General features: G+C 42.0%; 1 protein-coding gene across 1 annotated transcript; it reads right to left on the reverse strand.

Moving 5' to 3' along the window:
- Nucleotides 1–171: 171 nt before the first annotated feature.
- LOC100750228 (interferon regulatory factor 7) lies at nt 172–10,377 on the reverse strand. Its single transcript, XM_021600499.2, has 10 exons — nt 10,226–10,377; nt 9,755–9,905; nt 9,424–9,592; nt 9,169–9,266; nt 8,965–9,025; nt 8,770–8,838; nt 8,404–8,609; nt 2,856–3,057; nt 1,375–1,490; nt 172–1,036 (listed from the first exon to the last, which is right to left on the reverse strand). The coding sequence occupies exons 1-10, from the start codon at nt 10,231–10,233 to the stop codon at nt 866–868; spliced, it is 1,251 nt and encodes a 416-aa protein (XP_021456174.2). The 5' UTR covers nt 10,234–10,377; the 3' UTR covers nt 172–865.
- Between the last annotated feature and the right edge of the window lie 3,984 nt (nt 10,378–14,361).

Below are 14,361 nucleotides of genomic sequence, written 5' to 3' on the forward strand. Positions count from 1 at the left end.
CACCGTGCTTCTGCATTGCTTGCCCTTTGGGGTTTTAGGCTGGGTAGCCCTTTGACAACTGCTAAAGTAAAAATTACTTAAATATATATTTGATTGATAGCGAGGAGGGATGACATACAGTACTAAAGTAAACATTTCATAATTCACTGGGTAAAATCATGTAAACCAAAGTAAGGAAACAAGGCAAAGTTTATTGATCTTGTTTTGCAATACTATACAAAGTGCTTTTCAATGCCAGGGTGAAGTTTGCTCACTTTCAGTACAATAAAACAGATTTTTCAATACAAAAGAGAACAGACTGAAGGGTTGAGCGACCTAGACAGGTTTAAAGTGTGGCCCATAGGGACACAAGGGAATTCAGTAGAAGAGAAAATACCACTAAATGATACATGAACACATTACGAACACACAGCGATTTGATGTATATTTAAATATATATACACACATCGTCAAGAGAAGGACAGCCTATACTACTGCATGACACAAATCATAGATCAGAATAATCTAACACAGGGCTCTCCAACCCTGTTCCTGGAGAGCTACCATCCTGTAGGTTTTCGCTCCAACCCCAGTTGTAACTAACCTGAGTCGGCTTATCAACCAGCTAATTATTCAAGTCTGGTGTGTTAGATTAGGGTTGAGTGAAAACCTATAGGACTGTAGCTCTCCAGGAACAATGTTGGAGAGCCCTGTTCTAACACCAACATTTGTTTGACTTTCAAAGATCTACATGTTTGAGTCGTACACAATTGCATTACATATCCACTTGCTAAGTATTTCTTTCCTTTTGGAAGATTCAATTAAGTGATACAGTAGTGAGGTACCAGTTCTAGATAAGGGCTGGTGATGTGGTACAATTGGTGGTCTAGAAGTACTGCCCCATGGCGTGCTGTGGGCCGTCGGGCCAGGTGGCATTGATGAGCTCCATCAGGCTGTTGTGGTGGGAGATCTGCAGGCTGATGTTGTCATTCTGGAGGGACGACGCCCCCTCCTCCTGGGCCACCTCGTGGAAGTAACGACAGATCAGGGGAACCACCTGGAAGAGAAGGGGAATAGGGGAGAGAGAATGAGAAACAAGAGAAGCCATTTCAGAAATGGGATATGCAGCACACTATATAGGTTTGTTCTAGGGCAGGGCTCTCCAACCCGGTTCCTGGAGAGCGACCCTTCTGGGGTTGGTGTGAACCTACAGTTGTAACTAAGCGGATTCAGCTTTTCAACCAGCTAATTATTCAAATCAGGTGTGCAAGATTAGGGTTGGAGCAAAAACCTACAGGATGGTAGCTCTCCAGGAACAGAGTTGGAGAGCCATGTCTGGTTATGTTAGTATTCTGCCTGTTGTCTTACTGATTTAAAGCTCATAAAAAGGGTTACCTTGACAATGATGAGTTTCTTCTCCAGGGGTTTTCCGTCAGGGAACTTCTCACCAAAGCACATGTGGATGGTATAGTCAGGAGAGCCTCGTCTGTTCTCCTTAAATGCTATCAGCTCTGAAAAATGTTGATGGTTGACAAAGCGCTGACAGACAGTCTTAGAGAAATGTGTATATAAACTGCAAAAAGTCCCTTTTCAGGACCGGTCTTTCAAAGAATTCGTAAAAATCCAAATAACTTCAGATCTTCATTGTAAAGGGTTTAAACACCATTTCCCATGCTTGTTCAATGAACCATAAACAATGAACATGCACCTGTGGAACGGTCGTTAAGACACTAACAGCTTACAGATAGTAGCCAATTAAGTCAGTTATGAAAATTTAGGACACTGAAGAGGCCTTCCTACAGACTGAAAAACACTGGCCATGAGATTCGGGCTCTTCGCTGGCCATAGCAGAACACTGCCATTCCTGTCTTGCAGGAAATCACACAGAACGATCAGTATGGCTGGTGGCATTGTCATATTTCAGGAAGGGTACCACACGAAGGAAGAGGATGTCTTCCCTGTAACACACAGCATTGAGATTGCCTACAATGACAAGCTCAGTCCGATGCTGTGACGCCACCCCAGACCCTGACGGACCCTCAGGCCTCGGTGTTATGCTCATTCCTTTGACGATAAACGCGAATCCGACCATCACCCCTGGTGAGACAAAACCGTGACTCATCATTGAAGAGCACTTTTTGACAGTCCTGTCTGGTCCAGCGACAGTGGGTTTGTGCCCGTAGGGGACGTTGCCGGAGGACCTGCCTTACAACAGGCCTACAAGCCCTCAGTCCAGTCTCTCTCAGCCTATTGCAGACAGTCTGAGCACTAATGGAGGGATTGAGCGTTCCTGGTGTAACTCAGGCAGTTGTTGACATCCTGTATTTGTCCCGCAGGTGTGATGTTCCGATGTACCGATCCTGTGCAGGTCTTGTTACACGTAGTCTGCCACTGAGAACGATCAGCTGTCCGTCCTGTCTCTCTGTAGTGCTGTCTTAGGCATCTCACAGTACGGACATTGCAATTTATTGCCCTGGCCACATCTGCAGTCCTCATTCCTCTTTGCAGCATGCCTCAGGCATGTTCACACAGATGAGCAGGGACCCTGGGCATCTTTCTTTTGGTGTATTTCAGTCAGTAGAAAGGCACCTTCAGTGTCCTAAGTTTCCATAACTGTGACCTTAATTGCCTACCGTCTGTAAGCCGTTAGTGTCTTAACGACCGTTCCACAGGTACATGTTCATTAATTGTTTATGGTTCATTGAACAAGCATGGGAAACAAGTTTTTTAAACCCTTTACAATGAAGATCGGTGAATTTATTTGGATTTTTTTAAGTTATCTTTGAAAGACAGGGTCCTGAAAAAGGGACGCTTCTTTTTTTGTTGAGTGTGTTTATATATATAAAAAAAAGTGTCGGACAGTGAGCCATATTTACCATTTTCGTACTGCTGGAAGCTCAACAGTTGTACCATTTCATTTTGAGGCATCTTCCTGGGTTCAGGGTGTGCCTCTCTGGGGTCGCTAGTACTGGAGAACACGTGGCACTTGTCCTGCCGGTAACCATAGATACCAGTGTTTTGTACCTCGAGGAGAAGACCCCTTTGGACGCTTCCTAGGATGCAGTTGGTGTATTCAATCTGGTATAATTGAGGCACAAAGAAGTTAGTCTTGGAATAAAATAAACTTTCGCTCGTCTCCAGTGCGTCTTGTTGCTATGTATATTGCTAGGGAATGAACCAGGCAGTTTCATATAAAGACTAGTGATGCACCGATTACATTTTTGGCCGATAGCGATATTTTCCCTTGCCAAAAAACATGATAGCAATATAACAACTTCCGGTGAAACTGGAGTGCAGGTAATTCAAATAAATCACACAAATTATGGATATTCAACATTTTGGTACATAAGTGACATATCAGCTGAAAGCTTAAATTCTTGTTAATCTAACTACCCTGTCCGATTTACAGTAGCTATCACAGTGAAAACATGGCATGCGATTGTTTGAGGATGGCGCCTCACATCAAAATATTTTTACACCGGCACAGGTTGTCATCCAAAGGGTCCCAGCTATAACATGTAGTGTCGTTTTGTTATAAAAAAAATATTTTATCTATCCCAAAAAGTCTTTAGTTGGCACCATCGATATGAGTAATCCACTCGTTCAATTTGCAGAGAAAGGAATCCGAAAATCTACCCCTAAACTTTGTTTCAACAAGTCAAAATACGTTTCTATTTACTCCTCAGATACCCTAAAATGTAATCAAACTTGTTGACCAATCAGGACTGCACGTCACAATTTAAACGAGTTCATATTTTTTTTAACGTAGTTATTACACTATCACTCGTATTTCATATGTCACAACGATTATTTTGCTACGCTACTGGTAAAGTTGTCTCGTGCCATTTTTATATTTGAGAATTAACCAATGATATTAGGCCACTCTTGGCCATGTTTAGACACCTGTGTCTTTTGACACTATATAAACGAGTCATCCCGCAGTGTGTGTGATTATACCCTGATGAAGACCGCTTGGCTGTTGAAACGTTGGATATTACATTTTTGCATCTGAGCTCCTAAAGTGCCGCTCTCCTTTATTTTCAAGTTTCCTACCCTGCTAGCCAGCACCTCGCCTAAATAGGTGTGCGTTTCTTTTTCTTCTAGAAAATTGTCTTGTGCACCTACAGTGCTGGTCATTTAAAAAAAAAAATAGCTTGCTCATGGATGCAAACAATGTTCTTCCCCAAAAACATACCAAAATAACAATCTGTTTCAGTAGGTAGCTAGCTAACTATATAGCTAAGTGTCATCTAAAATAACCCTAATTTATAGTTCGTATTTGATTAATGGTGGCCGGACGCATCTACGTGAAGCTAGCCACAATAAATGAGCCATCTTTAAAAATAAAAATCGAAAGGGGCATGCTTATTTAACTAAGAACAGATATAGCCCTTGGTTCACTCCAGACCGGACTGCCCTTGACCAGCACAAAAACACCCTGTGGCGTACTGCACTAGCTTCGAATAGTCCCTGCGATATGCAACTTTTCAGGGAAGTCAGGAACCAATACATAGTCAGTTTGAAAAAACTAGCCTTTGCTTTCCTAAACAGAATTTGGCATCCTGCAGCACTAATTCCCAAACGTTTTGGGACACTAAAGTCCATGGAGAATAAGAGTACCTCCTCCCAGCTGCCCACTGCACTGAGACTAGGAAACACTCACCACTGAAATCCATGATAATTTCAATAAGCATGTCTCTACAGCCGGCCATGCTTTCCACCTGGCTACTCCAACCCCGGCCAACAGCTCTGCACACCCCACAGCAACTTGCCCAAGTCCCCCCCCCCCCACACTTCTTCACCCAAATCCAGACAGCTGATGTTCTGAAAGAGCTGCAAAATCTGGATCCATACAAATCAGCTTGGCTAGACAACCTGGACCCTCTTCCTAAAATTATCCGCCGCCATTGTTGCAACCCCTATTACTAGTCTGTTCAACCTGAGATTCCTAAAGATCGGAAAGCGGCCGTGGTCATCCCCCTCTTCAAACGGGGAAGACACTCGACCCAAACTGTTACAGACCAATAGCCATGCCGTGCCTTTCTAAAATCTTCGAAAGACAAATTATCAAACAGCTCACCGACCATTTCAAATCCCACAGTACCTTCTCCGCTATGCAATCTGGTTTTCAAGCCGTCTTCATCGACCTGGCCAAGGCTTGACTGTCAATCACCGCATTCTTATCAGCAGACTCAACAGCCTTGGTTTCTCTAATGACTGTCTCACCTGGTTCACCAACTACTTCTCAGACAGAGTTCAGTGTGTCAAATCGGAGGACATGTTGTCCAGACCTCTGGCAGTCTGAGGGTGCCACAGGTCTCTCAAAACGAAATGCACGCGCTTCAACCGATCGCATCACTACTCTGGACGGTTCTGACTTGTTGACGGTTCTGAATATGTTGACAACTATAAATACCTAGGTGTCTGGCGAGACTATAAACTCTCCTTAGACTCATTAAGCATCTCCAATCCAAAATTAAATCTAGTCAGCTTATTATTTCACAACAAAGCCTCCTTCACTCATTCTGCCTAACAGACCCTTGTAAAACTGACTATCCTACCGATCCTTGACTTTGGCGACGTCATTTAGAAAATAGCAGTCTATCACAGTGCCATCCGTTGTCACCAAAGCCCCATATACATATACCACTGCGACCTGTATGCTCTCGTTGGCTGGCCCTCACTACATATTTGTTGCCAAACCCACTGGCTACAGGTCATCTAAAAGTCTTTGCTCGGTAAAGCTCCACCTTCTCACTGGTCACCATTGCAACACCCACCCGTAGCATACACTCCGGCAGGTATATATACTGGTCATCCCCAAAGCAAACACCTCCTTTCCTTCCAGTTCTCTGCTGCCAATGACTGGAAAGAATAGCAAAGATCACTGAAGTTGGAGACATCTCCCTCACTGAAGTTTAAGCGTCAACTGTCAGAGCAGCTTACCAATCGCTGCAGCTGTACACAGCCCAGCGAACCACCTACCTCATATTTGTTTTTCTGCACACCAGTATTTCTACTTGCACATCCTTATCTGCACATATCACTCCAGTTTATATTGCGCAATTGTAATTACTTCACCACTGGCCTATATTGGCCTATTTATTGCCTTACCTCATTTGCACACACTGTATACAGATTTTTCTATTGTGTTCGACTGTACATTTGTAACTGTTGTTTTTGTCACACTGTATTGCTTGATCTTGGCCAGGTCGCAGTTGTAAATATAAACTTGTTCTCAACTGGCCTACCTGGTTAAATAAAAAAAAAAGTGGACTTTTCCATTACATTTATTTTGAAGGCTAGGTCATTGACAGAGATGCAAATGAATACAAATTGTAGAATTATGCCATAATTAAATAGATCATGCTAAACGAAGTTGGTATGTTGTTAATTTGACAAATCTGTTGAAATCACACTGGATGTATTATACTTTAGAATTGCATTGGGGGCATACTTATTTCACTGTACAGCCTTACCTATGGATTGTGGATCAATGACATGGGGTATCGGTCTACCCAGTGATACCCAGAGAACATTAGCATCGTAGCTCTTATTGCGGGACTCTGAAACTGAATTGAGACACATTTGTCAACCTGTGTGTATTGAACAATATTCCAGAGGAAGAACAATACTGAATCAAATCAAAGTTTGTCACGTGCGCTAAATACAACAGGTGTAGACCTTAATGAAATGCTTACTTACAGGCTCTAACCAAGTGCGAAAAAGGTATGCGTGTGTGGGTAAGTAAAGAAATAAAACAGTAAAAAGACATTTGAAAATAAGAGTAGCAAGGCTATATACAGACACCGGTTAGTCAGGCAGTATGTACATGTAGTTATGGTTAAAGTGACTATGCATATATGATGAACAGAGAGTACTAGTAGTGTAAAGAGAGGGGTTGGCGGGTGGTGGGACAATGCAGATGGTTAGCCAATGTGCGGGAGCACTGGTTGGTCGGGCCAATTGAGGTAGTGTGTACTGCGCGGATGTTTTGGTGTCTGATTACTCAATTCCCAACGTCGTCCTCAGAGTTGACTGTTACCCCATTTCATTGATCCCCAATCCTTAGGTAAAGCTGTACAGTGGAATATGAATGTCAATGCACACCATAGGCTGACTGGGGAGGTGATTTCACAGTCACGCGATAAGAGCTACAATGCTAATATTTGCATTAAAGCTTCAAAGTTGAGTTCTGTGGGTGCCACAGAGTAGACTGATGCCCCATTTTATTGCTTCACATTCCATCCTTGTTAAATGTAACATTATCTAGTCAAAATATGGCATGATTCCACCAATTGTAACCTTCTGCATCACTTTCAACTAGGTACTTTTATTTTGAAGGCATACTGCAAATTCCACTATTGTGCCTAATCCCTATTGTGGCTCGCTTCACAACACGGTCAGGTCGAGCGTCACTAGCCAGATGAAGCTAGCTGGCTGCTTATAACGTTAGCTTTGTGCAAAGGGGTTAAGTAGCTGGCTAGCCATTTATTTTCATGAACTGTAGTTCAATAGGTAAATTGTTACTCACAAGGATTCCTAAATCATTTCTAAGAATAGAAACTGCAGTCATTTTCACTACTGGTCATATTGGTGTTAGCTAGGTACCAAGCTAAAGCTAGCTAGCCCAGAAGTTGCAGTCAAACAAATAATGCGGTATTGTAAATACAGTTACTGGCCGGTGTTTGCAGACTTTTGTACAGCTTTGACAGGGCTACTGATACTTGGCTTACACGTGCAAATTCAACACACACAACATTCTATAATAGAATAATATTATTTGACGTGTCAAATGAAAAGCTTATTCAACGCGTCAAATAGTGTTATTTGACGTGCATCTTTTTGTACACAAAGACTCAAACTGTGTTCCATAGCATGTCGTGAAGCTATTACTGTGGAACTCCGGTAGGGCAACATCTGAACATTAGCACACTTGGTAACATTAGTGTGTACCGGTTCTCAGCCAGTCGCGAAAGCCAACATCATCCACGACAGAGCGGGTGATTGTCAAGGGCAATGAAGCCATTATGTTGGCGTTAATGGATTTTGCCTTTGAGTTGTCTCACTGAAATGTTCTTACTCTTTTAAATGTCTGCCTGACTTGTTAACTCCTCAAACCACACAGCAGACATTGTGGGCTAGGTTAGGAATGCGGTGTTGCATGTTTAGCGCAAAATTGTACGTGGCGTCATAGGTATGCGCGTCAGCTTTGACGTCGGTTTTTCACGTCGCCGTTAAACTAGACATCGGGTCCATACCGATGTTGGCATTTTTAGCTAATAGCGTCCGATTCCGATATGTTCACCGATATAGCGTACAGCCCTAATAAAGACATATTGGAAAACCACAGGCATGTACACAGAACCACAGATAGTAGTGCAGGTGAATGGTAGCAGCATCAGGTGGGCTTCTGTACTGCACCTGTTTGTGGTCTGGCAACCCGTCAGTGCTGGGGAAGCAGAGGGGCTGGGTGTTTGGCTCGAGAGCATTACACTGGTAGTGGAGCTGAACCCTGGGGCCTGACACCTGGGTCTTTCGCATCTCGCTCCCCCTATAGGAGATGGTGATCTCCAAATCCCAGAGGGATGAGTGGGCGGCAGGCAGGTTGAGCAGGGCATCCGGATTTACTGTTGGGAGATCGGAAAGGTCATCAAATAAGTTACATTGTACTGCATGAGTGAAATGCACTTTATTTTCTAGTACAGAAAATACATGGTAAAATGATATTTACACAACAAGTTGGATGTATGGATTTCCTTGACTTGTGGCTGTATGGCCCTGGCATACCTTGGTAGTATGGCTGCTGTACTAGGACTGGTGGCACTGGGTGGTGTGTGTGTACCGGTATAGAATTCTCTTGAGAAGAAAGGAAGAGTTGTCTTATGTCATTAGAAAGCTTTTTCCAGAATTTTGTATTTAAAATATTTGTCATTAACAACCCATTGTAAGGAGTTACTTTCTACAGGTGGGGAGGTGCTGTACCTGTGTGTTGGTTCAGGTCTAGGGGGTTCAAGGTTAGGTTGCTAAAGTTCAGTATATCATGCTGTTGTGGAGGGGGATAAAAATACATTCACAGATTTAACATAAGTTTGTCTTTAAAAAAAAAGAAGACTAGAATCATGGTTTCTATCAGGGCTGGGTTAAATATCCAGCTCCTGGTTCAATATAGATGTACTGTTACTATACCTCCATGCCTGGGGGTGTGTTTTCTGTAGGGATGAGAGCACAGTCAAGGCCATAGTTCTCCAGAGTGATTTCTTCTATGTGCGGGCTCTCATAGTTATCTGTTTAAAAAAAAATATATATATATATATATAAAGCCATTAAAACAATTGGGGCAAGAGGAGACTCAAGTTGTCTACCTGAGCTAATGTATAGGCTTTAGTTCAGCAGGCTAACAGTCTTGTGGCATTTAAGTTACACAAGCCATAGTGATCTTACACTCATTGATGACCAGGTAGACTTTATGGGGGTCGTTTGAGTCCTTGGAGTGGTCTTCCACCATCTTGAAACGCCTGCACAAGCTGTTCAGTGCAGAGCGGAAGTTGGTCTTCCACTTTGCCTTGTCAGTGGGATGCTCATTGATTTTCCCACTGACCACTGCCCATGCCTGTAACCAGATAATTGAACTGTCATCATAACAAGTTACTTATTAGATTATTATACATACAAAATGTAATGATTCATGCGCTGCAGTTCACAATCAAACCACAGCCTCTATTGCCTTGACTTTCTGCATAGCTCTGGCCACCTTCCACAATATATTCCTTACCCTGAATATTTTACGGTCGTCCTCGGAGCAATCCTTCCTAGAATTGTGTTTCCACGGGACTCTGAACTTATTGTTGTCAATAAAGAACAAACCAGTGTATTGCTCGGTCCGCACCTGTTCTATCAGCCAGTCAGCGAACTGAGGTTTGCAGCTGAAACATGCAGGGAAAAAGCAAATAGCCTACATACTTATAAAAAAAAGGGGTAGTATATCGGCAACATTGGTGAGTGAGCACGTCTTTATTCCAGAGAGAGACTACTATTGCACTACCTCGCAACAATCAATGCAATATGTTTTTTTTTTTTTTTTACAGTAGTCTAAAAGCACAGTACATTCACTAAGCATAGCCGAGCTCTTGGAAATATCAATCGAACTCTATTCTACATTTATCAATTTAACTACTATAGTCCGCAGATTACAAGAAAATGATCTCTGTTTACCTGACGTACAGATATGAAAAATGTTACTTACCTTTGCATCTTTAATGCTTAGACGCGTCGGCTGTTTGACTGTGGACGTGTACTACTGTGGACGTGTACTACTATGTAAGTGTTCTAGTTGTTTTCAGTTCAATGCCGGGCAGAAACGTTTTATAGGCGTCGTGATGTCATATAGTTGGACTTCCCCATTGAACAGAGATGACGAGATTAATGTATTATGTATTCTCACAGTTGGTTGTGTACATTAACCCATTGCACCATGGGTATCCAACTCATTGATTAAGTGTAACAAATTGTGTTGAGAATTGAGAAACGTCGGTCTGAAAGTGAAAATTATGCTGCGACGATAGATCGCACATTCTTGATTGCATCATCTTCTTGTTCAGTCAACAAATTGTAACGAAACAAGCAAAATTGGCAATTTTTCTGCAATCAAACTGTGTCAGGGTCATTAATATACAACACATAATGGTCTGTATCATAACCAGTGGCGACCCGTCATTCAGGGCAGATGGGGCTCTGAGACCCACATTTTTTGCACAAAAAAATAAAATAAATATTATTTTTTTGTGGGGCTTGCATGTTATTTTGGCATTAATACGTGTCTCATATCAGTTTGCAAACAATGTAATATATATATATATATATATATATATATATATATATATATATATATATATATATATAAAATTGAGTTAATAAAGCTGCATACAACCAGGGTCTCATTTTTGTTTTCTTGGGTAAGGCAGCTCCAAAATGTAGGTGTTTCAGCCTAGCTCAGTGCTTTCTGTGGTGGTGGGGCGGGCCAGGCCAGCAGAAAATAGGAGCATTGCACCGTGATTGGCTCAGAAATCTGCCACTCATGGGGACCTTGCGCAATCGCCTAGCTTCAGTCCTTTAGTAATGGTTGACATCTAAAGTTTCAGCCCTTTGGGTCCTACCATAGAGTTATAATTCAAGTGCCCTTTCAAGAAGGCTCAAGATCATTGGTCACAGAAATGATGTCAAATCACATTATATGTACAGTAGTTTGATTGGACTGATCATGTCAACATCTTACTTTCACAATCTTAGCTAGCAGTCATCATCGTGAATTAAGTCTAATGGCAATTTTTTTTTAAATCCTTGTCATATGAAGAGAAGAGAAAATATAGATAAAACGTATCGGTGCTCATCTGCCTTTGGACATAAACATTACACAACAAGTTGGAAATCGCAAATTCAACAATGAGTTGTTTGGAAGGAATCGTTGACAGTGGCTAACCGCAAGCTTTGCAACTGGGATGTCAGACTAGGAAAATACGTTTTGAACTATCACCCAACTCGGAATTGTAAATATATTTCCGCCGCGCACAACAAGGTGAGTCCAAAAATGTCTTATATGCTGCTGCATTAATGATGTAATATGCCATGGAGATATGGTCAGCCATATCAGCTATGCTTTTTAAAAAGGCAGTAAATGAGGCTGAATTAATTGTTTCGCTGCCAGACAAGACTCCGCTGATAGCCAGGTGTAGTAGTGGTAAGGATTCACTCCATTGTGCTGGAAATAAGCTCTGCTGTTAGGACAGCTATATGTAGGCCCTAAATGTTTGTGGCACCGCTTGTCATCGTTATAGTGCAATTAATGTACTGTTTAGTGTTGTGTTGTGTAGCGGCTTCGCTGGCATGCATCAAAACACATTTGAGGGGGGAGTTTGCCCCACCAAGATTTTATTGCTAAAATCACCACTGATCATAACAAACATTTAGGATGTCAATCTGACTCTTATACAGAGAGATCAGCATTTATTTATATTTTGACAGCAGGTTGATAGCCTGTAGAGCACTGCGCAGAAGTTAAAATTGTCATACAGCACCTTGTTCTGGAGTATTTGTTTTAGGTATTAAATAGATATTAATTTATTTGGGATTGGGTCTTGGAAAGCAGGTAATGGTAATGCATCATAATCATCAGTAAGACTGGATTAACGCGGGACTGAATGACCCATCATGCATTTTACTCCCATCCTTCTGTATCAATCAAAAGTATTTATAAGGCCCTTTTTACATCAGCAGATGTTACAAAGTGCTATACAGAAACCCAGCCTAAAACCCCAAACAGCATGCAATGCAGATGTAGAAACATGGTGGCTAGGAAAAACTCCCTAGAAAGGTAGGAACCTAGGAAGAAACATAGAGAGGAACCCGGCTCTGAGGGGTGGCCAGTCCTCTTCTGGCTGTGCCAGGTGGAAATTATAAGAGTACATGGCCATTTAATGCCAGATTGTTCTTCAAGATGTTCAAACATTCATAGATGACCAGTTGGGTCAAATAATAATCAGTGGTTGTAGAGGTTGCAACAGATCAGTACCGCAGGAGCAAATGTCAGTTGGCTTTTCATAGCTGAGAATCAAGAGGTCAAGAGGTCAAGAGCAGGTGCGGTAGAGAGAGAGAGTCAAAAAGAAAAGAAGAATTTCTTTTTAAAGAATTCTAATTGCAGGAAGTGTGTCTCATGTTATCGCCAGCAGTGGAAATTCACAAACAAAAAAACATTTTATCCCTATGCCAACTGTGGTCCATATATGGTAAATTCTGAAGGTCCTTTCATTGCATTCACATTGAACAATACCTCCTGGGATATCATCAGGATTTCAAGCATACAGAGGAAGACAAAGGCCCCTAGAACCCTGCAACTAGAAAAGTTTTAATCAGAAACTGAGTGCTTGCATCAGCAATCCACATATGTTGTAGGCCTAATGACTTTAAATCATATAATCGTTCTAATTTTATATCAAAGTTGATACAGTGCAGATATATTTAGTTATAAGTAAAGATACATTTCACTACAGCCCTTTGAGTTCGATTCAAACATGACCTAATACATTCATTCTACAAGGCACCCTTCTACTTCAGCCATGTTGCCACTTGCCTGGACAGTAGTAGTGGATTGGGTTGCAGTCCAGGGTTTGTGGGCTAACTATAACCCACAACATCTGCTATGAGTGATGTGCTCTTGGTCGAAAGAGGATCCAGGGTGGCTCACCACAGATTGTTACTTATGAAACTTCACTGTAAATACAAGATTACGCATTGTTCCTATTTATAACCCCACATTTGTGACAGTGAGCTGAGTGAAAGGGGGTGGATACGCCCTCTTGACGGGAGAACCTCTAATATTGTCTCTCAGCTGGGCCTAGAATAACAGTTCCTTTTTCCAACCATTCTCTTTTAATACAACCACACTGACAAATAATAGGGGGAACACCAGGATGTATAATAATCATATTTCCTCCTTATCCTAGATCAGTGTCCTCCCACCCACACATCATGAGTAGGAAGCAATGGTAGGCTGCCACACAGTGATGAAAAAGCAAAAGTCATATCACTGTTTATTACTATTTCAGTCTCTATCACTACAACCACTGTGGCAGTCTAGTACTCTCTCTATTTGTCTCAAGCAAGCCTCTATTTAGCATAGTCTGACCTATCTTCACTGCCTCAGTGAGCCTAATCACGGCATCACACTCTGGTTTACCTGTGGTAAATGGACTAAATGTAGTCTTATTATACCTATACAATACATGCTCCACCATGTCTGTCTCAAGAATGAGGAAGCGAAATTCACTCTACCTGAACACTTCCCTTTTGCCTCTCATTGAAATGGTTGTTGTGCCCTAATCGGTGGTTTGTCTTTTTGTAGGAGCAGGCCCCTGTGGCCAGGTGTAGGCCCCTGGACCGGCACCAGGGAAGGATGTAGCTCCCTCATTCAGACGCTGAAGTGCAGTTTTCACATCCCTATTCACACACACATGCACGCATGCGGCCACACACACACACACACACTGTTGGTGTGTTGCACAGGCCTTTGGTGGAGAATGGAGAAGTGTGGGTAGAGATTTACTCAAGTGTGTGTCGAGGTCTAAGGATTAATTCAGAAATGTTTAGGAAAATCTCTTGAAAAAAATCTAGTTGAAATCCTCTTCTTACTTTAATTTGTGATTAGCACTTGTCATACTAGGAAGTGCATGAAAATGCGTCATACCATTAAGACAGTTTAGACACTGAATTGTGGCCAAACTTTCTTACCAGTTTCTTACCAGTATACCTGGTAATTATTCAGCATTTTGCAGCACAGAGAGGAGAGCATGTATTGTTGAGCAGACAATTAAGAGAGAGTTCTGTATC

The sequence above is a fragment of the Oncorhynchus mykiss genome, chromosome 1 (genome assembly GCF_013265735.2).
Source record: "Oncorhynchus mykiss isolate Arlee chromosome 1, USDA_OmykA_1.1, whole genome shotgun sequence".
Taxonomy (NCBI): Eukaryota; Metazoa; Chordata; class Actinopteri; order Salmoniformes; family Salmonidae; genus Oncorhynchus; species Oncorhynchus mykiss.

Coding starts and splice junctions, on each gene's coding strand:
- LOC100750228 (XM_021600499.2), bottom strand. Junction 1,491..2,855: donor CTTCCAGCAGTACGAAAATG/GTAAATATGGCT, acceptor AACATTTTTCAG/AGCTGATAGCATTTAAGGAG. Junction 1,037..1,374: donor AGAAACTCATCATTGTCAAG/GTAACCCTTTTT, acceptor CTTCTCTTCCAG/GTGGTTCCCCTGATCTGTCG.